This window comes from Trachurus trachurus, assembly GCF_905171665.1.
Source record: "Trachurus trachurus genome assembly, chromosome: 16".
Lineage (NCBI taxonomy): Eukaryota > Metazoa > Chordata > Actinopteri > Carangiformes > Carangidae > Trachurus > Trachurus trachurus.
In genome coordinates this window covers 30,406,464-30,428,773 of record NC_139902.1, presented here as the reverse complement: position 1 = coordinate 30,428,773, position 22,310 = coordinate 30,406,464, and the positions used below count along the sequence as shown (strand labels likewise).

General features: G+C 42.6%; 1 protein-coding gene across 1 annotated transcript in view; it reads right to left on the bottom strand.

The window, feature by feature from the left end:
- sh3bp5b (SH3-domain binding protein 5b (BTK-associated)) overlaps positions 1 to 22,310 on the bottom strand; it is a 41,171-nt gene that overhangs the window by 5,660 nt on the left and 13,201 nt on the right. Inside the window, exons 4-7 of the mRNA XM_083988844.1 lie at positions 2,871 to 3,035; positions 2,199 to 2,329; positions 1,014 to 1,056; positions 690 to 909 (exon numbers count right to left, since the gene is read on the bottom strand). Of these exons, the coding sequence (XP_083844970.1) occupies positions 690 to 909; positions 1,014 to 1,056; positions 2,199 to 2,329; positions 2,871 to 3,035 (559 nt within the window). The remainder of the gene's footprint in view (positions 1 to 689; positions 910 to 1,013; positions 1,057 to 2,198; positions 2,330 to 2,870; positions 3,036 to 22,310) is intronic.

Sequence of the window (22,310 nt, the reverse complement as noted above, 5' to 3'; positions counted from 1 at the left end):
ATGAAATTTAAGACCGACTTCATAATAAACACAAATGCAGGAAAAAGAAGAAAAAAAACACCACATCAATTACATAGGGTTATAGGGACAATTTTACCCATTTTCCTATGTGATCCAAGGTAAAGTGACTGCTACATGAACATTGGATTGTGTCTCTTTCCAGCTGTCCTTTCAAAATAAATGCATAAAAAGTCCGGAAAAAAAACCCACTGACTCGGGAGCTGGTGGTGGTGAGAAATTTAGCGTTGACGGCCGCCACTAACTTCTCTATGTCGGATTGTTACCAATTATTTTGAGATTTGAGACTAATTACAACCATAAAATACAACTTACCATGTGTTAACATTTTTAAGACTTTTGAAAAATTGATTTAAGACATTTTAATGCCAATTAAGGCCTTGTTTTTAGATTAATGAATTCAATGCCTTTTAAGACTTTTTAAGGATCCGTAAGAACCCTGACCTAAAAACAAAAACACGGCCGTTTTCATCGATTTAGAAGCAAGTGGGCAACACACATACTGTATACATTACATTGGAGTGAATGGGTTTTCTGGGCTCTTTTGCAACACCCAAATCCTGCCACTCGGGGCGCAAAACCCTTAAAACCTTACCACGGGAGTCAATGGTGGTGTCGTTACTCTCTTTTCCAGTGCTCTAGTCGTGTCGTGTCGTGGTGTCTGTACTCACTGGATATTCCGTCGGACTCCATCTTGAAGTTCGAGATGTCGTCCCCGGAGACGCTGTCGCCCTCGGCGCCCACGCCGCGCCCCCGGGGGCCCATGGCGGAGCTCCGCCGGCGCTCGTGGATCTCGTCGGAGATCTTCTCCAGGTTCCGGAGCGCCGCCTTGTACTCGGCTTTGGCCTGAGACAGTTTGGCCTGACGCTCGTCCACGTTCTTCTTCAGGTTCTGGAGGAGGAAGAGGAGGAAGAGGAAGAGGATTATGATGATGAAGGTCATGAACAAGCTCCTTATTTCCTGTCTTTTATTTTGAAAGGCATCACGTTACGTACCTCCAGCTGCAGATAATACTTCGCCTTCATCTCAAAGTACGGCCTGTGGAGGAAGAAGAAGAGAACAGATTAGATCAGAGGGGAAAACACTGAGTAACCCAGAAAAGAGTGGTACCCACACTGTCGCCATGGCAACCAGGAGGAAGAGGAGGAGGAGGAGGAGGAGGAGGAGGAGGAGGAGGAGAGGGGATAAAGGAGTTGATGTGATGTCGCTGGAAACGGATTAAACAACCTGCTGAGGCAACGCAAAGCAAGACTGTACCTGAATGATATTATATTATATTATATTATTTTATATTATATTATAGATCGCTGGATAATAATATAAAATTATTATTTCACTGTCACATAAAAGTTAATTCTGACTTTCTTATAAAAAAGAAATTACATACGGGTAAAAAAACACACTTCCTGTTGTGGCACTAATCGTCCTCCGTAGAAAATCCAAGATGGCAGGAAACAACCTGCTTTAACGCTTCAGCTAACACTGTTAGTTCCTCTTTTGACTCAGGAGACTATAAAACATTCCACTTTTCAGACGTCACTTGAACGTCACACGCTCGAGGTCTGAGCGCAGCAGCCGGGTATCGACTCGTGACTTCACGTATGGACCACATCAGGGCTGAACATCTGGATTTGGTTTCACCTGAAACGGCTCCACTTCCTGTTTCTGCACCACAGGACGCTCCATAATAACCCACTGATATTATATAACGAATAACTCTTATTTTGAAAGGCTGAGTGGAGCTGGTTAAAGGACGGAGGAGATGACGGGTTTAAAACGGCTGAATCTTTTTACTAAATACAAAATCGTTTTTTTACTCTTTAAATAATTAAGTAAAACATTGGATTACTAAAGACGACAATGTAATCTACTGTTATTGTGTGATAAAACAGGCTGGAAACTAGAGTTTAATGGAAAAATGTCCACTGTATTTCCTGTATTTCAAGATAAAAATAATATTTTGAAATTTTCTTCATGTGAATAAGTAACTATTTTGCAAGAAAAAGTTGTAATGTTTAGGAATAAAGTTGAAATATTAAGTTTTTTTTCTGTTTCTGCTTTCATTATTTGCAATAACTGTCAAATTCATTTTATTCTGAAAATATTTTCACTTTAATTTAATAACCTCATCAATATGACTGGTTTTCAGAATAAAGGTAAAACCATGTGACTGGACTCACTTGGACTTGTTGATGGTGCGTTTGAGTTTCTTCTCCAGCTGCTTCATGCGACCCGTCGCTGCCGTGTACTTCGCCGCCGTCTCCTTGTGCAGCAGCTCGCTCTTCGTCTTGGTGTGCTCCGCCTCCATCACCTGTGTGACAGCCAATCAGAGCTCACGGTCAGACAACAGGTGATGTTTATTAAAAAAAAACCTGAACTTCAGAGTACTGGTAGTTTTTTTTTTTTTTATTATTCAGAGACTTTTGCAACTGTTTTGTATTATTCCATTATCTATGTGTTGGGGGAGGAGTGGGAGGGAGGGGGAAGAAGCAGGGAAGGGGACGAAAAATGAATGATGAACTGATTGATCGATTGTTTGCCGATGTTCTTTTGTTTTATTTTATTTTCTTTCTCTCCATCATGTGTTTTGTTCTCTCTTATCACAAGCTACCTTAATATATCTACCCCCCCCTTTTTTTTCCTTTTCCTTCTCTCTCTCTTTCCTTTTCTTTCTTCTTTTTCATTAGCTACTCTTAATTGTCTAGTGCTGTGTCATGGCTTGTCTTGTCTTGTCATGTCTTTATGTTTGCTTTATGTCTGTCACTTGAATTAAACAATAAAATTTAAAAAAAAAGAGACTTTTGCAACAAACTGAAATGATTCATATTTCTTTTCTCCTCCCCCCTCCTCACCCGCTGCGTGGCGTGGTTCAGCATCTCCTGCCAGGCCGAGTCAAACTGCCGGTTGTCCTCCTCCAGCAGCCGCTGCTCGGCCAGAGAGATCGTCTCCTTGGCTGCCCTCAGGACCTCGGTGGCTCTCTGGAAGTCCTGCGTGGCCTTCTGGGCTTCGAGCTGAGCCTGAGACAGAGAGAGAGAGAGACACGGTGATCAATATCCGATCAATCAATAACTGTTTGAAACACATTATCAATCTGGACCCTGTTGGTTTGAAGCGTGACACAGCAGCTGACATCACGGTGTTTCGCATTTTGCAGCTGCAGCATTTTTTTTTTTTTTTATCAAAGTGTTTCACACCTCAGGCCAGGAGGAGGATCATGGGACAAATGATTTTCTACATGTGACTCAGCAAAAACAACAATAACGACGACTCATCAATGCAACTGCACAATGACCCTGAACTCACCACCACAGATGTTTACATGTTTCAGCCTTGAAACCAGCTGTCAGGACTTCCTGTGACTTTGTGATGTCACAACAAAGCAGTCACCCTAAGCCCCGCCCACCACCACCTGGACAACACCATTTAAAGGTCCAGTGTGTAATAATTGTCAAGGTTTATTGTTAAAATCTGAATATACTACCTATGTATGTATACGTGTATAATCGCTATAGAATAAAATCTGTTTGGTTTTCATGGCCTTATAATTATTATTTTATACATATAGCAAGGGTCTTGCTTTAGAGAGTGTCGCCAATGTGCCACCATGTTTGTACGGCATCCCAAACGGAAAATCCAGCCAGCCAGAGAGCGCGTTTCAAGAGTTTTGCGCATAAATAAACCAACGAATGAAGGAGACATATCGTAAACATAGTAAACAAGTTTTTTTGTCCTCGGAGGCCACCGTCACTTTGCAGAGCGCTGCAAACTGGAATCTGAATGCAAGATATCACGGTTTTCCCCCTATATTACACACTAGTCCTTTAAAACTTGCAGGATTTGGTGTTTTATTCTGAAATATGCTTCATTATTTTTATTGGATCATTCAGAAAACAGTCAGCCAATCAGAAGAGAGGCTCAGAAACCAATCTACTCATTCTTAATTGATTTGTCAGAAAAGTATTGATCTCTATCTGAAATTTGTAGTTAACCTGAGGTCATACGCCAACAGGAAACAGGTGAACTCATGTTTATATACCATGTTTTAAAAACCATGAAAAACACATAAACACACGAGTAAAGTGTAAAGAAACAGAAACGTTACAGCAACAACCTCCCCGGCATGACGACCGCGCTGCGTTCACTGACGTCACTCAGTCTGGTTCTTAGAGGCCTCAGAGCCGAGGCTTTACACACCGCGGCCACGGACACATGATGAGGCCGAGGAGGATGAATGAGTGTGTTGTTCGTGGCTGCGTGATCGGCACGTGTGTTTTTACCGTGGGGGCGGAGAAGCAGGATGGAGCAGGATGGAGGAGGTCGTGTGTGTGAAATCACTTCATCTCATGCAGCTGCTACACAAAACCACAGCTGGAGTAGATATTGATATAGACTAAACAGTAAGATAATCGATTTTATAAAAGAAAGTACTTCAGTTCATCCTTGACCCTGACGGTGACTCCTCCTCTGATTTTCTCTGGTCAGAAGCGTCATTTATAACCTGATGGACAGTAAACATCACGCAGCCTCTGAGGGGAAACACCAGACGCTCTCTGCAGATTAAAGAAAGCAACACGCTTTAAGACCACAGCTGCAACTGAACAATACTTAACTGTTAACAATGTTCTCAATTATCAATCGACGTGAATATTGCAAAAAAATTATATTATTTATATTATTTCTGTGTCACTGAGAAACTCTATGTAGATTTTTAATCCGTTGGAGAAAAGTTGCAGAGTTTGAGTTGGAAACTCTTCAGTCTCTCTCTTTGTGTCCTGCGGCTACTACTGTCAGTATCCTAAGTCGCTGTCAGCTCCAACATTGCTGCAGGCCAGTGAAGGCAACACACACACACACACACACACAGTCAGAGCTGCTGCAGCCTCGACACTGCAGAGCTCCCATTTCAGTCCAGCTGTTCACAGCTACACAACAGCTGAGTAAAGGTGAGAGGGAGGACGAAGAGACAGGATGAGTCCTGATTTATAAAAGGGAGACGTTTATATTAAAGCTCCTTCAAAATAAAAGGTAGTCGATGTTTGTATTAAAGCTCCATACAGTATAAAGGTAGATGTTTGTGTTAAAGCTCCATACAGTATAAAGGTAGATGTTTGTATTAAAGCTCCATACAGTATAAAGGTAGATGTTTGTGTTAAAGCTCCATACAGTATAAAGGTAGATGTTTGTGTTAAAGCTCCATACAGTATAAAGGTAGATGTTTGTGTTAAAGCTCCATACAGTATAAAGGTAGATGTTTGTGTTAAAGCTCCATACAGTATAAAGGTAGATGTTTGTATTAAAGCTCCATACAGTATAAAGGTAGATGTCCATGTGTAGTGTGATTATAAAGCAGCTCTAGGTTCTATATTAATACTGTGAAAGTATCAAAGCCTCAGTCCACAGAGAAATGCACACAGCCTGTATTCAGAAACTGAGCCTTAAAACCAGCCGTCAGGACTTCCTGTCACTTTGTGATGTCACAACAAAGCAGTCACCACCTGGATGACACCATCCAAATATGGAGAATTTAATCTGTGAGCACACTTCAGTCGTCAGCAGCGTTAAATTAATCCTTTCCTTTCCTGGTTTGATGTGAACAGTGGAGTCGACAGCACTGACGCCAGCCTGAGCTAATGGCTGAGTCAAAGTATGTGTGTGTTTGTGCGTGCGTGTGTGTGTGTTAATACACCAAATGCTGGAAAATGAAAGTGATGAATCATCGGCGACGGCCTGCAGCTCCTCTGACAGAGTCGGAGAATAAACGACTCAAGTTTTTCTGAAGTTTGTCAGGAGAAGAAACAAACTGAGACTCAGAAGAGAAGAGAAGCAGCTGAAAACACTTTGGTGAATATTAAATCAGGAACCGACTCTACTGACCCACTTTATGTCGACTCGGTTACTGTACAGTCTCAGCGAATCAGAGAAGAAAACAAGTCTTAGTGTAAAATGTTTCCTCACAAATTCAGATGCAGATTTCTCTCCCTTGAAAGAGCTCATTTGTTCTGGGTTAAATTAAGATTCATTACATCAATTAATAACTTCAGAGTTGTCAGATTTGTCATCTATCTATCTATCTATCTATCTATCTATCTATCTATCTATCTATCTATCTATCTATCCATCTATGTATCTACTGTATCTATGTATCTATCTATGCATCTATCTACAGTATGTCTGTCTATCTATCTATCTATCTATCTATCTATCTATCTATCTATCTATCTATCTATCTATCTATCTATCTATCTATGTATCTATCTATGTATCTATCCATCTATGTATCTATCTATGTATCTCTATCTATCTATCCATCTATGTATCTCTATCTATCTATGTATCTATGTATCTATGTATCTATCTATCTATCTATCTATCTATCTATCTATCTATCTATCTATCTATCTATCTGGCCCTGATTCGTCTCCGTCCACAGAGACAGTATCTGTCTGTCCTTCCACTTCCTCGCTCCAGCTCTGACATCACCTCCTCATGCTCGCTCTAATTTCATTACGGCTGCTCGTTGTCTTCGTTGTTTTGCCGGCGCAGCAGGATCCAAACAAGTCCGTGCTTGTTGCCGTCATGTGCTCGGCTCGGCTCGGCTCGGCTCGGCTCAGCGTGCCACGCCACGCCGGCCGACTAACCGCCCGGCCGCACGAGTCGCCTGAACGCCACGTTAGCTACAGTCGCTCACGCCAGCGTTCATGAGGAATGTGGACGGACATTAACTTAATTTCTGAAGCAGCAGCAGCAGCTTCATCTCTGCACTGGGAGGATTTGGAAAAGAACAAATACTTTGCTCATTGTCGTCTTCCTCTCTGTCATTGTCGTTTCCAACTGTTGTGCGCTTTCCTCTTGGACTCAAACTTCTCAAACTACAATGAAAAACAACAATATGGCATAAAAACCAAAGAGTCGTCTGCAGCTGTGGATGTTTAAGAAACATCAAGGAGTCGTCAACCAATCAGAAATGTTCAGCACCGAAAAAAACACCTCTCAGAGTTAGATCAATTACCAAAGAACCAAATTTAGACCCTGGTTCCTGCACAAATACTGCAGGAACTGACCAAACCTGCAATCATTTCTCTGCAGCTGCGACCAGGACATTTTATTTCCCTTCAGACTGATGGTTGGAGTCACATTTCCCCAAGTTGCCATCAGCTACGTCATCAGAAACGCTCAGAGGAGGAACTTCAGTAAACAGCGTATAGGAATCTTGAAGTTCATTTTAATACCTTTTTCAGACTTTTTCAAGACCTTCTCAATATTTTTCAATACCTCACCGTCGCTTCAAGCTGTAACCATTTACATCAATGACACTTTTAACATAACAGTTTTAGTTTGTGATAAAGACTCTAGACCACTATGATGCTACAGAATTCAAAATAGGCTGGGATAAGGCAAAGTTTATCAAAAAACAAAACAAAAAAACATTGCTCCACTCTCAAAAAACAAAAATAACAATCTTCTTTTCTTTTTTATGTACCGGTTCATCTTTGTTTTTTAAAAATGAATAAATTCACACACTTTCACAATGTTTTTTAGGACTCAAACTCTTGGACAGCTAATTCAGAAAAAATACCTTCAAAATTTAAGACTTTATAAAGACGGAAAAGACTTTTAAATACTTTTTAAGGGTCTTAATTTTCCCCAAATTGATTTATCACCCTTTAATACTTTTCAAGACCCCGCGGACACCCTGGTAAAGCTTACAATCCAAGATGGCCGCTCGCTGCAACGTGATCATCTGGGATCTTGATGTGATGCAATGACACAACGTCTACCAATCGGACAAGAAGCACATCGATCTGGGTGTCCAATCGATCCTATTGATTTGATACGATCAAAGATTAAAATGAAACCAAAGGACCATGATGTCATAATGCTAGTGATTGGCTTAGAAAATAAAAGAGATTTGTTTGTTTGGTTTTTTAGTTAAAGCAGAACTATGCAACTTGGCCGGAAATAGCTCGCTCCTTCGTTGGTTTCTCTTTTTTTCCCTCTCCGGGGCTCCCCCACAGTTCTGGGAGGCACATGTCACTGTCGTAAAAAAAAAACTCGCCGCCCCACCTCCTCCACCCCCTCCCTACACGTGCTTGTGTTTACTGCTGAAGGTAGAGAGCGGTGTTTGCTAAGCACGGAGCTAATGCTAACACGGAGCTAACGCTAACAGGGAGCTAATGCTAACACGGAGCTAACGCTAATACGGCCACACACAGACAAAGACACAAAGACACAGACATACACACACACATGAATAAAGGTTCCAAAACGCGAAGGCGTGTGTGTGTGTGTGTGTCATGATGTATTACATTATCTTATAAAAGATCCATGGTGTGTGTGTGTCTGTTAGCATTAGCTCCGTGTTAGCCACAAGCCGAACTTCATCAGTACAAACATGTTTCCATGGTTTCCTCCGACTTTCCGAACTCAAACCAATCACGATTCATGACATGCATGACGTCATCTGCGTTCTTATCTCGTACTGCCGTAAGGCAGTTTCTCGCGATAGTTCTTTCCATTGATGAGATTTACACCGAGACGGAGGACTGATCTTGCAAGTGCGGTTTTCAGCCAGTGGGGGGGGTGAGCGCATTGGCCTAGACCCCATTCACCTCATAATAGGCCACTCTACCATCACAGTGACTCTGAGCCACAATAATTACAGCCGAAATCCTGCATAGTTCTGCTTTAAAGTTGGATTCGATGCTTTTATCAGAATCTGAATCTGGTTTATTGACGAGAAGCTTTTTTAACGTACGAGGGATTTTTCTTTAGTGTTTTAGTGAATAGCAACAAACAGGAAGTAAGAATAGAAATATAAACGCAAATAAGCAGCAAATAATTAAGTAGTGCAGGACAGACAGCTTGAATATAAATAGAGCAAATTAATGAAAATAAAACATTAAACAGTGAATAAATGAGCAGCGATGCTCCCTGGATGATCTCAGCCTCTCAGGACCATTGTTACAGTTTCAGTCTTGTTTTCCCTCCTCTTCCTCCTCATCCTCCTCTTCCTCCCCTGTCACGTTGCCCGGAGGATCTCATCCTACACGTGCTCCCCCTCCTCTTCATCCCTCCATCCCCTCCATCCCTCCCGCCGCCTCCTCATTCTGTCAGACAAACATTAAACGCTCTGCTCGGCCTGTTTCCACCGAAAGGAGGGTAAAAATAAAACAAATATTTAAAAAAAAAAACATCAGAAGAGCTATCTATGATGAGCTATCAGGGTCAGTGTATAAAAATTCATCAAATTGAACCAACTTTATTGAGATGTAACTGGTAAACGACACACGGAGAGGAGGAAAAACAACTCAATCAGCGTGAAAGTGAAAGAAGTTGTCGTCTCTCTGTGTGTGTCCTACTTTCTAACCGCGGTGTCAACATGTCAGCCGCAGGCGAGTAAAACATCAGCACCGTCATCTTTTAGTCAGTGTTCAAAGAGCAGCTGTGACAGGAGGGAGGGAGGGAGGGAGGGAGGAAGAGGAGGAGGAGGAGGAGGAGGAGGGAGAGAAAGAGAGAGAGATGGAGGGCGGGAGGGGGAGGAGATGAATAAAGGATGCAGGAGGTGAGAAAACCAGATAAATAAAAGATTAAAAAGACTGTTGTGCGTTGTCGATTTGCAAAAAAACCCACCTGTTAGTCTCTAAGTTACTGCGCTGATGCCAGGAGGAGGCGGAGCTACTTGGCCACTGACTGGACCAGCAACTTCTCCAAGAGCTTAAAGGGATAGTTCAACATTTTGGTAAATTCTCTAAAACCTCTAAAACAACTCTGTCTGGTAACGTTGTGTTATTATCTCATAGCGTGGTGAATGTGCAGGTCACAACTTGTCCACCAGAGCGTTGTGGAGTTGTTGGATTGTATATTTGATGAGTTTGATGAGGGAAACCAAGAAATCCCATTAGCCTCCGTAGCGTAGCTCTGAGCAGCTCACGGCTCTGCTCCACCGTTCTAAAAATAGCTTGCACCGACAATTAAAGGTAACAAATCTACTGCTATGACTATAGGGATTATGGCAATGGGCCAATTTGCCAAAATGTTGAACTATCCCTTTAAAGAGTGAGGCTACAGAACGACCGCCTTCATTACAAACTCAATCCATTTCACCATTTCAAATAAATAAACCTTTATTCCACCGAGCTGTGCGACAACAACAGAGGAGCTTCTCCAAACAATGATGGAGGAACTGAAAGATTTCACTTCACTGCCTAATAAATATAAAAAACTGATGATAAATTAATCGATTTATAATCTTTAAAATGCTTGTATTCACCTACCATAAGGTCTTGTGGTGCCTCTGTTACAGTTTTTACAAGTACATGCTTCAAGTGTTTGTTTTTTAATATAAAATCTAACATACGGTATATACATCTATATAGTGTGTGTTTCTTCTACTTCCTGCTGAGTCGCGACCACAGTTCATCACTTCTCTATTCAGCTGTGTGAGTGCGTGTGAGCTGCTGCTTCACACTTTAACCAACTGTGACAGGAATAAAAATATATATTTAAGTCGTCAGTTTGTGATCTCACTCTTCTTACCCTATTTTCTCTTTACGCTCCTCGGGTTTCATGCCTCTTTTCTCTTCCTCCGTCTCTTTCTTGCCTTCTCCCTCCCTCCTTCCTCGTCACCCTGTCTCTTCCACTCCGTCTTCAACCTCCTCTGTTTTTTTATCTTCACCCATCTGTCTCCTTCCATCCATCCTTTCTTTTCTCTCTCTATCGGCCACTTTATCTCATTTTGCTCACCACATTTCTACCTCTCACTCTGCCCTTTTCTACATCTCACTTGCTTGCTTACATTCTTCTTTAATCCTTCCTTCCCTTCCCTCCATCCCCGTCCTCTTCAGCTTCATATTTTAATCACTGCTCGTGCAGCTTATTGAAATTTTCAGCGTTGAGCCTCCGGAGAGAAGCTGACGTGTGAGTAAAGACGAGCTTCAAACAACGAGCTGCGACTCGCTCTCCGTCCTCGTGTTTGGTTCGACGGGCGCTTCAATTATTCAAGAGGCCGTTAAACAGAGAAAACAAGCTCGGTTAACTCGAGAGAGAAGAATAGAGGGAGGAAGAGGAGCGACGTACATTTAGGATCAAACTGAGTCATGTTTCCATTATGATCGTCACTTATTATCTAATGCTGTTCTCACACAGGGAGTTAAAATAAAATCTTGAGCTTCAGCTTCCTCTGTAACATCGTCACTAAAATACCCTATTATGCAGAAAAATTGTCAAAAAAAGTGCAGGAAGTATTGTTTTAGTATCACTTCTGAAAGTTACAGTATCAGATCATCCAGTTTTGCCCTTCACAATAAGATGCTGGAGGACATTTGTCAGATATTGATGTGGAACTGAATCTGTGGCTGTTTCATTCTGCGTTTCTATTATCTAGCACTTCAAAACGTCCATAATGGCCTTAATGTCGTCTCTATCAGTCAAAGCCCTTCAGGGGGAGGAAGACATAAAGGAAGAGAGATGGGAGGACAGACACAGAGGACGGTTGGACACCACCTCATCAGTCATGGCTGTCGAAAGAAAGACGTTCTGGAGAAATTAGTCTTTACATCATAAAAAAAGACTTTGTATGACCTCCACTTGCCTTCCATTACCGATCCAAACATGTTTGTCCATCACAATTAACACAAGAGAGGACGGAGGGGGAGAAGGAGACGCTATCTGTTTTCAAAGTGACCTGATTTGGCCAATTTTCGAGGAAATTCGATTTAGTTTTAATCTCTGCTCCTCAATCAAGTCTGGCAATTAATTTCCTCCACTGAAGAGAAACAATCTGGAACAATGGAGGCCATTAAGGCCGATGGTTGGAGGCCTTGTAAACACGGCGCCCCCTCGCTGGCCGTGGCCATGCCCGTGCCCGACTAACCCCCCTGAGCCTTCAACCAACCCGAATTTTATGTTGCTGTTTATCAAAGCAGGAGGGGAGGGAGGTGAACGAACGGCGACTGGCCTAGATCTGTGAGCGAGGGAGGAAGACTCAGCTTCACGGTCTTTAATGGGCAAATTAACCCAAATATGTCCAGGAAGAAGAAGAAGAAGAAGTAGGACTCTCCAGTGGTGGTGAGTTCAAGGGACTGTTGCAGCTGGAGACTTGGTTTTTTAGACAAGATGGGTCGGCTGGTGCACGTGTTTTACCTTAAATCAAACAGCTCAAACATGTGTAATCCACAACCCAAGAAGCACAAAAGTCTAAACCTTAGAAAGTTTTCACTGGTGAGAATCCAGACCATCAGGGAGCAGGAAGACAAATGAGAGTCCTGCAACACCACCTGAAGTACTATGTCTTTTACCTGGAGGTAGATGATGGTTGACCCAGATACACCCACCCCTGAATTTGAATGATTAATAATTGTGTCCAGCGTGTACCCCAGGGTTCGACCGGTGGATCTGCTATGGACCGAGTTGGTCTGGTTGGTTTTTGGGGTGATTTTTGGGTGATTATTATGCTAATTTCATGCTCTACCTCCCGTAAATGAAGAATCTCTAAAGTATGATTTAAAGATAGTGCAAATAAGAAACGAAGATCGCGGTTGGGCTATATTTTGTACATTGTTGTGGCACTGATTTCCAGCTTTAACAAAACAGAACAGTGACTAAACGTCCTTTTGGCTTCACAATTGGTTGCCGTCCAAAAAATGCAGAACAGTCACTGCAAATCAACCAACCAACCAACCAACCAACCAACCAACCAACCAACCAACCAACCGGGCTGATTCTTTGATTCAACCAGAGTTCACCACTGCAGTCTGGAATTTAGTTCTGGTGAAGGTTTTGTTTTGGTCCCCTGACTTTTACCTCATGCATCCAAAATTATCCAAATTTTAATCTTTGTTTGAACAGCTAGCGTTCACCATTCACTCCATTTCTATCACTTTTTCTGGATTGATATTGATCATTTGGAAACATTTTGAGCCCAATCCTGCAAAACATCCAATCCAACTATCTATAGCTGGAAGATAAAGTTATGGTTGTCTGGAATCAGCAAACTCATCTTTAGAATTGCTGTATAGACATGTCTTTGAATGTCTTCGCTGCTACCAACCCAGAAAACACTGCATCAACCGGGTGAATTGTAGACAGTCGTTTCCAGACCTGGAATCTTTTCCGCTGTTGGGACATCTAAGGAGTCTCTGGCAAAGCAGAGATGAGACAGAACACAAACCTGGCTCTGGCTCGACATCAACCTACTGACAAAATTAACATTAATCAGCAGCAGATGGTTCGACCTGCCAACAGCAATGTTTGTCATTTGAACCGGTGAAAGCAACAGTCGGCACAAACTGAGGAGCAGAAGCTGCTGAGTGTCTCGCACATCATAATAGAAGAATATAAATCTACATATTCAGCTCAGACTGCAGAGATTTAAAGGAGAGAGCAGCAACACACAGGATGGCTCAGAGAAGAAAGGATCAGATACTGATCCAATAATCTATCACCTCTCTGGTGCTCAAGTCTGATTTAATGTCAGGAACCAAGTCAACGATTATTTACTACAGATTATACACAATAAAGCTCACAGAATTTGCAGAGCTGCATTAAACATGAGTCACAGTTTGTTGGTGGGAAGCCAGTAAGGGATCATGGCCTTATTACTAAAGGAGGTGGGCACTAGATCTTGTAAATTAGGAGAAAACTGGAGTAAAATTGGCAAAATAAACAAAAACATAAATAATTGTGTGGCTTGTGGAATGAAAAAGCTAAAAAAAAGTGTGTCGTGTCTTTTTTCACGTACCACAGATCTGATTAATTCAAGCTTGAAGATTGTTACTCTTTTGTTGAAGGCCTTAAACACACAAACACATGTTATCACACTTGAGTGAACGTTTGTACTGAGTCATCGAGTCAAAACACAAAAGGAAACTCACACCCAAAACACAAAACACACTGTGTCACACGTCGCAGTTATTATGCAACATCATATTATGAACTGGTGGCAATACAATACAAAACACACACAGGCACACAATGGCATCCCGGGTGGCCAAAACAAAACCAGATGGCGTTGACCTTGCAGCAGCAGCTTCCTCTGGCCCCTCCATCCATTCCCCACCGCCCCCCCGAGTCCATAATCCCTCCATCTTTCAATCCATCCATTTCAGTTCATCCATCAGCACCGTTCCCTGTGGCTAAAGTCTGATGTGACGTGCGTCGACTGCCAAAAAATCCTCACTCCAGGGAGGGAGGGGGGATAAACAGAGACAGAAAGAGGGAGAATAGGGAATAGACTCATAATAAAGAGGGAGGATTGATGAGAATTAACAGTCAAATCTTTATAGCCTATCCTCACGGGAGTGGACGTGAGGCTGCAGGTTTTGAAGCCCAAACAGCCACGTCCACCATTACAGTAAGTGAAGCGTCTCTTCTCTCACAGCTTCCTACTCCAGCTGCATCAAATCCTCCCTCTCCAAATCGACCGTATCATCGTCTCGCTGTAGCCGAGGATTTGCTCGCTGCCCGCCACCCTGACTAATCCCCTGACATCTGCTCAAACGCAGGCAGGCCACCGTCATGGCCACTGGAAACATCCTCACACATCCCAACGCCTGATGATGACGGGCAGGAGTTTAACGTCAACAACACAACACATTATCACTGTATGGTAGAAGCAATGTTACACTAATAAAAAAATGTAGCATCTTCTTCTTAATACTTACTATTTAAGTAGGTTAAGTTATAATAAGGGTGCAAATAATGTGAGAAGAACTCTATACCTTTAAGACAGGACATCCAACTTAAAGCAGCAATTAAACATAATACACCTTTAAACTCACAAATTGCACCCTTAAACCAATCTAACATACCTTTAAACTAATCAAATACATTTTAACCAACTTAATGCAACTTTAAACTGATCTGATAGACCTATAACCTGACCTAACACCATAAACTGCCTTCAATGCCTCAATACCAACATCTATATTGTATCTGTTTAAGTTCACAAACTTGTCTCAGCCTGTCAGTAATGTAGCCATTAACCCTACTACTGTAAAGTAGCTCCACCAGTCTTACTTGACATAAAATTGCTATTCTGTTGAGTCATCACTGATACAAAGAGCAGGATGTATGGGCCTTATATCTGTCTGGTATATGCTCTTTGCCCTACCTCTATAGGTTGATCTATAGAGATTATGCTGGTCTGAAACCCAAGAATTCACCCGGTGTTCACACTTCTTCCTCCACTGGTTTTGCACATCACTGCATCAGACTCATCATCACAACAACTCTTTGTTAGATCGCCATCGGCCTCTCGCCTCCTTGATCTTAAGTCCTGTTATGTGAATTCCCGTCTTGAAACTCAATCAGCCCTCCAGTCTCTCAGACCATAACACCGACCTGCAGACTTTAGAGTGCTGCTGCTGCTGCAGGTTGCTGCAGTCAACACACTGACGAGGAAACACTGAGTCATCCTCCCGACCGGTGGATTCACTGCAGCTCTGACCCTCGTACTGACAGAATAACCTGCAGGGCCCCGACAAATTACCATCACTTCCCCCGAGTGGATTCGAGGAAGGTCGTCAAATGTTTGCTGCTTTTGAAGAATTTCATTTCCTCTGCAGCGAGAGGGTATGCAATAGCAAGTATGCTGGGAAACCTGACTCCTGCATTTCCATCTCCAACTGTAGCGTTGAGAGGGGAAGTGGGATAAAAAGAGAGAGCTCAATGCATATTTCATGACATTAAAAAAAAACCTTGTGCTGAAAGTTTAACTCCAGATACGGCGGCCTCGCTCCATCCCACCGGAGTCAGCACTTAAAAACGTGCGTCTCTGAAGCGGCGTGCGCTCGAGCGATCGCTTCGCAAACTTTTCAGCCTCGTCACCCTGACCCACTTCCTCAGGTAACGTTCAGGTCCTCAGTGAGTGCAGCTACCCTTTTTACCCCATCAGCTGACAACCCTTCCTCTGGGAATCAGAGGGAAAAGGAGGAGATCAAAGACGTTCAAGTTAACAAGACGCTGTTCCCCCACTCAAAGATCGTAAGTTTGATTCATGCAACTGTTGACGTGTCCTTGAGGAAACGAGCACCAACTGTAAAGTGCTGGGTCAGACTGTGAAATGTAATCATTCAGCACAATCACCACAATGACTGGATTTTTAGAGTCGAAGTCTAGAATGAGGAACTATTAGTACACACAGCTACTGTGTCTCAACTCACACTTGATCTTTTGAGTCCACAAGTGTTGTCACATTGTCACGTTGAGGAAAAGAGGGTTTTTTATCTGCACATCACAGTTTTTAGGTGCAGGGCCATACAAAAATGCCAGAACACAGAAAAAGGAGAGGGTATGCCCACACAGTTGCTGGTAGCCACGGAAGATTTCTTTATTCGACCAACTGATCTTCTTCAGGTGCTATTATTAGGAACCATGGGAAACATATAAACGTGAGCCACCAATAGGCTTTCAAGTGTATTAATGTGTTGTCCAATGGCAAGGGGCACATTATTAGGTTTAAGATTGCCTCCTTGTGCGTGAAGATCAACAGAAATATTTAACGAAACATTGTCCCGTTGATGCATGCAGTGCAGTCAAGACAGTCAAAAAGATAAAGTCCAAAATGATGGACACCTCACATCCTCAACAGGCGCCATCCTGGCGACGTAGCAGGAGAGAAGGAAACATTGTGGTCATGTCGTCATTTCATCTAAGACGACACTACCCTGGTGAAATCCACACACTGTACCTGTGAGTATGATGTGTACACATGGGAATGTACTGACTGAAGACGCAGGACGTAACTCATGTCATTGAGCTTCCTGTATTACTTCAATTCAAAACTTTTCTCTGACACCCGACCTCTGTCCCACTGGTTTAAGATCAAGGACTCTCCAGATCATTCAAAGACATGATGATGATTAAAAACAAACCAAAGCTTTTTCTTTTATTCACAGCTTGTACCTAAAAGCTTTTAAATCCACTTTCAAGGACATATATTTCACAAAAACAAGCTTTGTTTTGTTTTCTAAGTCACATAATTTCCTGGATTTTCCCGCCTCAGTGGAACGACTCGCGCTGTTCTGCTCAGTGACTCACTCATGAATCATTAGCTGTCAACTGCACGTCTGATATGCAAATATAGATTATCCAACACTCTCAAGAGTTACAGGTTCTCCATTTTATCTTCCATCTGGAGCCAAGGTCAAACCGAGTCGTTTGTCTCCGCCTGCCACCACCGCTGCGACCGCCGCCGCTCCCAGGGCGCAGCCCGCTGCTTATCTGCTACTGCAAATACTGTGTTTTTAATCAAAACGAGTGGGCGACCGACGAGGAGCAACAGAGAACAAAGAAAGGGAACGTCAATGCACAGTATAATGATGGAGAGAGGGCAAAAAAGTGAATGGGGGAAGAGATGGAAGAAAAGAAGATTAACTAGAAAAGAGAAGAGTGACAGGGGAGACAAGAGGAGGCGAAACACAAGTCAACAGAAAGATGAAAAAGCAAAAAATAACAACAACAAGAAGAGGCTGAAGGGAGGGGGCGAAGAAAAAAGAGGAAAGATGAAAAGATGAAGAGCAAAAATGAAACGGAGAGAAATTAGAAAAGGGGAGAAAAAGGGAGTTGCAGAACAGAAAAACAAGGTAAAACACTCACTGGGCGCTCAGAGGTCAATAACAAACCAAGACGTAATGAAAACTCTGATGACATAATGAGAAGCAGCCAAACATCACACTCGCTGAACGGTGCCGTGAGCCAGGTCCACGGCGAGCGATGGAAGACGACAAAGAGACTCAGTGTGTCTTCAGTTGGAGATATTTTTAGTTGGCAAGTCTCTAAAGTCAGTGACATCAAAGACGTCAGTGTGAGTTCTGCCTAATTGTGGAAAGAGCTTTTTTTTTCCAAGAGTCTGACAAACACAGCTTTGTTCGAGACAAACAACTGCTTTTTCTTGACTTAGTTGGGCTTGTTTCTATTTTCAGTTCCAACCAACTGTTCAGATGGTCCAAATAAAAATAACACAGTGCCACAGAAGTCTACGAAGCTGCAGGAGGTGAATGGCTGGAATCTGGGGCAGTCCGTTTACAGAAAGATGAGATATAAAAAAGACAATACCAATCGATTCTAAAGGCCATTGAAGGATTTGGGGCCAGTGACATTCGCTCATTCATTCATTCATTCATTAGCCACAGTGTTTATTCTTAAAGGGTTGCAGGAAGCCGATCCCAGCTGACGTTGGGCGAGGACAGGACACACCCTGGATAGGCCGGGACAAACAATCTTTTAAAATGTCTTTAGGATTGAGGGAGGAAGCCGGAGTACAAAGAGAAAACCCACACAGGTAAACAGAAAGGTCCAACCAGGTCCAACCCCAGAACCAGAGGTCTGAAAGGTACCTGGCCTTCCTGCATTCATGCAAATACAAAGTTACCTTCACAGGTGATTCCTGCTGCCAAAGACTAAAGACAGTTCTAGACATCCAGGGGGAGTATTTTGGACTTATTTGGTAAAATTCATGAAAGACCAGGGTGTAGAGTAGTTGGATAATCAGCAAAGTGACTGAGACCCATCCTCTGGAGACAATGGATGTCTGTAGAAAGTTTGAACTCGATCCATTGATTAGTTGTTGAGTGGTCTACTGCCCAACAACACTGTACCACTACCAAGTCCTGATGCCCCTCGATCCGGCAGCCCTGCCGTTTTAGAGCTGTAGGAACTTGTATCAGATCCTGCTCGCCTCACTTACTCCATTTTACCACCATTGTAATGATGTGATACTAAATCTTTCTGTTAAGGTTTATATCTACAGCTACAAAAAAAGTGCAGCGTCATCATTATACAGCGAGTCCATTGCTGGGACTTCATACAGGAAAAAAAAGGAGGTTTATCACCGACTCCAAATCTTTTAAACCAACAACTTGCCTGCTGCCAGTTGGCGGAACATTATTAGGTTTGGACACTTCTGCTTTAACGAGTGTTAATATAAACAGTGGGTAAGCTCTAAATGGAGATTAGATTAATTAACCAGTGGTTTATCAAATCAGTAAATGTTGGTTCCAGCTTTAGCAAAGTGATGATGTGCAGCTCTGGGAATTAATATCTTGGTCTGATACAAGTGAAGACACGACCTTGGCCTCTTTGTGATAGAAGGACCAGAGGTTATTCAATGTTAAACAACCAGTATAGCACTTAAACCAAAACAACACCTCATCCAGAACATTCCTTTGCAGCCTTGAAGCTTTAAATGCCTGGTCGCTGGACTAGTGCAGCGAATTAGAGCAGAGATCTGATAAAAAACTCTGCTGCAGTCTGTAGCCGACAGAGAGGAGGAGAAGACAAAGAGACCGAGGGAGGAGGGACGCCCGATGAAAAGGTCTGAGAGCAGAACAAGTCTGGCTTACAAAACCGACGTTTATCCTTCTCTGTTGATACAAGGCACAACAGAGGCTCAATTTGCCCCGCGAGGCATTTGGATAGCGAGCGCAGACAGATACAGCAGATGGATAATGTTTATGTAGGCCGGCGGACCGAGCTGTGAGGAGGTGAGAGAAGCTGGCTGTGATTTTAAAGTCACCAGGTTAAAGCTTCAGACGCGGACGTGGGAGATAAATGAGCAACACGTCCAAGAACAAGATGTTGAAAGCACAAACATGTTCAGATTAAAGCATCAGCAGAGTAGATGAACAAGTGTAAAAAAGAAAAAAAAATCATATTAGTACAATTTTCATCTGGTTATCAGAAACCATATTTATTTTAATGACTTGTGAACAAAGCCGGAGGCCTTCAGACTGACAGCAGGTAATGACTCAGCCCATTGAGAGTCTTATTCTGTGGTCCAGAGAAAATTGGAGAACAGTTGGATGCAGCAACACGAGATATGTTACTGAACACAGAGCTGGGTCAAGGTCTGAGTTTCCACTTTGAGTTTATGTAAGGCTGTACATGTGAATACTGTATACGTGATGCAATAGTCTCTTTGAGGTTTCTGTAACTTGGTGATTAGATAAAGGAGGAAATTTGAGGAGGAAAATCTGTTTTCGTACCAAATTATTAACATGTGTTTGAACATGGGTGTCTATTGGGGACCTACTCTGTTGGAGACTCAGTCTAGTGGTCAGGAGAGGAACTACAGCTTTCGGACATTAACCCATGGTTGCTGCTTGATCTCCACCCAACATAGCTGAGGTCGCCTTCAACTCCAAACCTTGATCCCATTGGAGGTCATGGCAGATTTTAATCCTCATTTTAGAGCAAGTCTTTTTGTTTTATCCAAAGTGTCAGCTCTCCTATCAGAGCTAATTTAACATGATTAATGACTATCACTGAATCTAATGTCTGTTTCTCATCTCATCATTCAAAGTCAAGGGAGGGTCAGGGATGATTAAAAAATACTTGATCTAATGTGGTTTCTAATTCACCCTCCAATGGCTAGAGAAACTCAACCTTTCCCATTAAATACAAGTGTCAAGTATACGGTGAGGTCAAACTCCTCCAACTTTTCCTGACAAGTCTTCACAGTCAACATTTAATCACGTCCCACAGGAATCTTGAACCTCTCCAGTCTGAAGGTTGATCAATAAACTGAAGAGAACTGAAGCTGAGATCGACTTCAGAACTGGAGTTTTACGGCTCGTAGGTGTATTCCTTGAGGACCTTTAAGCAGGGAAGATGTTTCACAACGCAAGGACGACTTTCCTTGTTCCAGTTACAGCAGAGTGTCTCTAACTTGGCAAAGTTGGTAAAAGTGGGTCGTCTGCATGAGGGGACGAGCAGCGATCTGACTTCTTCCTGTCAAACCAATGTCGAGCTAAATTAGTCAGGCTAGTCACGCAGAGAGGGACGGTGCAGTGCAACAAGAAGGAACTACACAAATGTATTCAGCAGGAACTCATTCGAATGGCTTCTCTTACAGAGCAACAGAGAGCGTGCGAGTACAAACTGTAAAATGTTTTGTCTCCCTGGAGGAAATCATGAACTCCACCTCAACTCAGAGCATCATCTCTGATTCTCCTCAACTCGTCCTTTCCCCTCCGTCATCTTTTTGATCCCCAGCTCTGACTCCATAACACAATTCTGCACTTTTCTACCAAAACCAACCCTTCTAGGTACACAGGAAAAAAAAATCCAGCTGAAATCTTGCTGTTCCAGATACATGCTCGAGAAGTAAATGCAAAAGTCTAGACGAGACAGAAATAAAAGCAGGTGAGCTGACAGGTGAAGGGAAGTACAACTATCACATGCTGTACATCCTCATCTCAGTTCCCCAGAAACCAACACAGTCCAACAACAGGCAACAAATGTTTATCACCATCATTTCACAATGTATAAGATATTTCTTCATGGTCTTGAGTCATAATTGATCAGTAGATTTGTGTTGATTTTAACACACTGTAAGCCGGATTTCTCCCATGGAAGGCTTGGTATCAATTCAAGGTTTATTTAACGTATTGTCTGATGATGACTGTGTCACCAGACAGCATTCATGCTAACGAGATTGGTTAGTTGATCCACTTTTAAAACCCCAAATGCCACAGATGCTTTCAGATAAGATGATCTATTTAACTTTAAGTATTTGGGTTTTGTGATAGGTCTCGTTGGGTTAAAGGCAAAAAAACAAGATAACAACAGGCTGGATGATATAAGTTCCTTCAAGGATTTTGTTTAATCTTTGGCCACAAATTGAGTTAATGCCCCACTGAACATCCCCATGTGATCGTCGTTTAAATGGGATAAAACCGACATTAAGTTGAAGAAGGGGAAGTCCGACTGCAGCGTCACTCAGAAACTCTTTCACCACCACCTGTTTTTCTGCACAAAAACTGAAAATTGCAGCTAATACTGATGGGGAATGTTTATGTCCAAGTGGAAACGTGAAGACAGTAGATAGCTCCTCTACATCATGAGGCAGGGAGGAGATAAACCTAAACAATGAAGCCTTTTGACTGAGCCCGTACAGCTGCGTGGGCTCTTATCGAGATGTGCAGGTGGCTACTTCCCTCTTTATTTACACACACACACATCACACACAAACACTTTGCTGAAAAGGGAAGCGAGACTGTGGTCTGAAATGATTGTGTAGTTCCCCTCATTACCATTTTAAGCTATGTCTAATTTCTGCACTTACTGATCAGCCACACCGACAACAATTAAAGTCTATGCATGGGAATCGTGTTTTCACCTCTAAAGGCCTCATCTAAGAGTCGGACAAGGGTTTTCACAAAAGAGGGACACTAATGAGACAGAATCTGAAGACGACTGAAAATTAAAATCAGTAAAACACCAGCAGGTAAACTAAAAAAAAGACTAAAAGGCCAAACTCAACTGTGTTCAACAGTACTAGCTGAAAGAATATC